The 2,055-nt window shown below is 53.3% G+C and overlaps 1 protein-coding gene across 1 annotated transcript; it reads left to right on the top strand.

The window, feature by feature from the left end:
* The first annotated feature begins 569 nt into the window (after positions 1 to 569).
* LOC130266027 (olfactory receptor 14A16-like) lies at positions 570 to 1,516 on the top strand. The gene has a single exon (XM_056515356.1). The coding sequence runs from the start codon at positions 584 to 586 to the stop codon at positions 1,514 to 1,516; it is 933 nt and encodes a 310-aa protein (XP_056371331.1). The 5' UTR covers positions 570 to 583.
* The last annotated feature ends 539 nt before the right edge of the window (positions 1,517 to 2,055 follow it).

Genomic DNA, 2,055 nt, shown 5'->3' with positions numbered 1-2,055 from the left:
CACGGGAGTGTGATTGTGCTTTGATTCCAGCCAAAGGTGCAAACCCAGAGTAGTTGGGAACAAGCCCATCACCTTGCCCAGAGCCACAGGGAATCTTCTGCCTCTCATATCGCTCAGTGGCAAACTGTGAGTGCAGCAGAAATGCTGGAGATTTCTATCCTCAGAGAACCAGGAATGATATGTGGATAGGAAAGTAATGGCTAAAATTCCTTCCTGCTCTCCATGTACTTAAGAAGAGGGACTGCAGACACTACCAAGCCCTTCTGCATTAGGAGTAATTCCACTGACATATTCCAAATATCCAGCCTTGTCCCTCTGCCACAAGGCCACAAACCCAGGGCTGCAGAGCAGGGATGGCTTCTCAAAAGCCCCCATGCACAGGCCTGGCTGCTCCTGGCACTCTCAGACAGCACAACTGGAGCTCAGTCAGGGACCTGCACAAAGGTTTTCCCAGAGCAGGAACAAGAGGGAGTGTCACAGAGGGACAGTTTACAGGGAATGGCCCAGGATTGGCTCAAGCAGCCTCTGCTGACTTGTCACTGTCCTTTATCCATGAACAGGTCCCCATGTCCAGCCACAGCAAATGTCCAACAGCAGCTCCATCAGCCACTTCCTCCTGCTGGCACTGGCAGACACGCGGCAGCTGCAGCTCCTGCACTTCTGCCTCTTCCTGGGCATCTCCCTGGCTGCCCTCCTGGGCAACGGCCTCATCATCAGCGCCGTAGCCTGCGGCCACCACCTGCACACCCCCATGTTCTTCTTCCTGCTCAACCTGGCCCTCACCGACCTGGGCTGCATCTGCACCACTGTGCCCAAAGCCATGCGCAATTCCCTCTGGGACACCAGGAACATCTCCTACACAGGATGTGTGGCACAGAGCTTTTTCTTTCTGTTCTTCATTGGCTCAGAGTTTTCCCTCCTGACCATCATGTGCTACGACGGCTACGTGTCCATCTGCAAACCCCTGCACTATGGGACCCTCCTGAGCAGCAGAGCTTGTGCCCACATGGCAGCAGCTGCCTGGGCCAGTGGCTTTCTCATTGCTCTGCTTCATACAGCCAATACATTTTCCCTGCCCTTGTGCCATGGCAATGCCCTGGGCCAGTTCTTCTGTGAAATCCCACACATCCTCAAGCTCTCCTGCTCTAAATCCTACCTCAGGGAACTTGGGCTTCTTGCTGTTAATGTTTGTTTAGATTTTTTCTGTTTTATGTTTATTGTTTTCTCCTATGTGCAGATCTTCAGGGCTGTGCTGAGGATCCCCTCTGAGCAGGGACGGCACAAAGCCTTTTCCACCTGCCTCCCTCACCTGGCTGTGGCCTCCCTGTTCCTCAGCACAGCATTCTTTGCCTACCAGAAGCCCCTGTCCATCTCCTCCCCATCCCTGGATCTGGCACTGTCAGTTCTATACTCGGTGGTGCCTCCACTCCTGAACCCCCTCATCTACAGCCTGAGGAATCAGGAGCTCAAAGTTGCAATGTGGAGACTGATGACTGGATGCTTTCAGGAACATTAAACTGCTGGTCAGTTTCTGAAAACAACTTGTAATAAAGTCATCTTTGATACTTTTTGTTTTGGTTGTGGTTTTTTTTCCCTTTGTTTTAGTTTTATCATACTGTACATAAAAAAAAGCCACTGTGTTTTCCATTGCTCATTTTGTTTCTCCATCTTGCCTGTTGCCACAGACTGTGTCAATGAAGGGCTGCGCACTTGGTGGCTTTACACAAACTAAGGGATCTCTCTCCCAGCAAAGTTTTCTCCGGAGATGCCTCTTTTGTTCCCTCATCTGGAGCTGCAGCAGCAATGTCTGTGTGCAGAGCTGGGGCAGATCAGTGTTGCAGATTGGTGTTGCCAGTGCTGCTCCCATGCCACTGCCCCGCTGCCCTCCTGCCCCTCGTGTTGCTGCAGGGCCTGAGTGCTCTCGGGGCTGGGCACAGCCCTGGAGGTGGCAGTGCTGGGGCTGCAGCAGGGACAGGCCATGGGCATGCACTGACGCCTCAGGGCAGGGCCTGGGGGCTCCAGGCTCCTTGGCCAGGCTCTCTCCACAACACTTGG

The sequence above is a fragment of the Oenanthe melanoleuca genome, unplaced genomic scaffold, assembly GCF_029582105.1.
Source record: "Oenanthe melanoleuca isolate GR-GAL-2019-014 unplaced genomic scaffold, OMel1.0 S001, whole genome shotgun sequence".
In the NCBI taxonomy this organism is placed as follows: Eukaryota; Metazoa; Chordata; class Aves; order Passeriformes; family Muscicapidae; genus Oenanthe; species Oenanthe melanoleuca.
This window is presented reverse-complemented; position numbering and strand designations above follow the sequence as displayed.

Bases quoted from the DNA above. Each gene is read 5' to 3' on its own strand.
- LOC130266027 (XM_056515356.1), top strand. From the start codon at position 584: ATGTCCAACAGCAGCTCCATCAGCCACTTCCTCCTGCTGGCACTGGCA.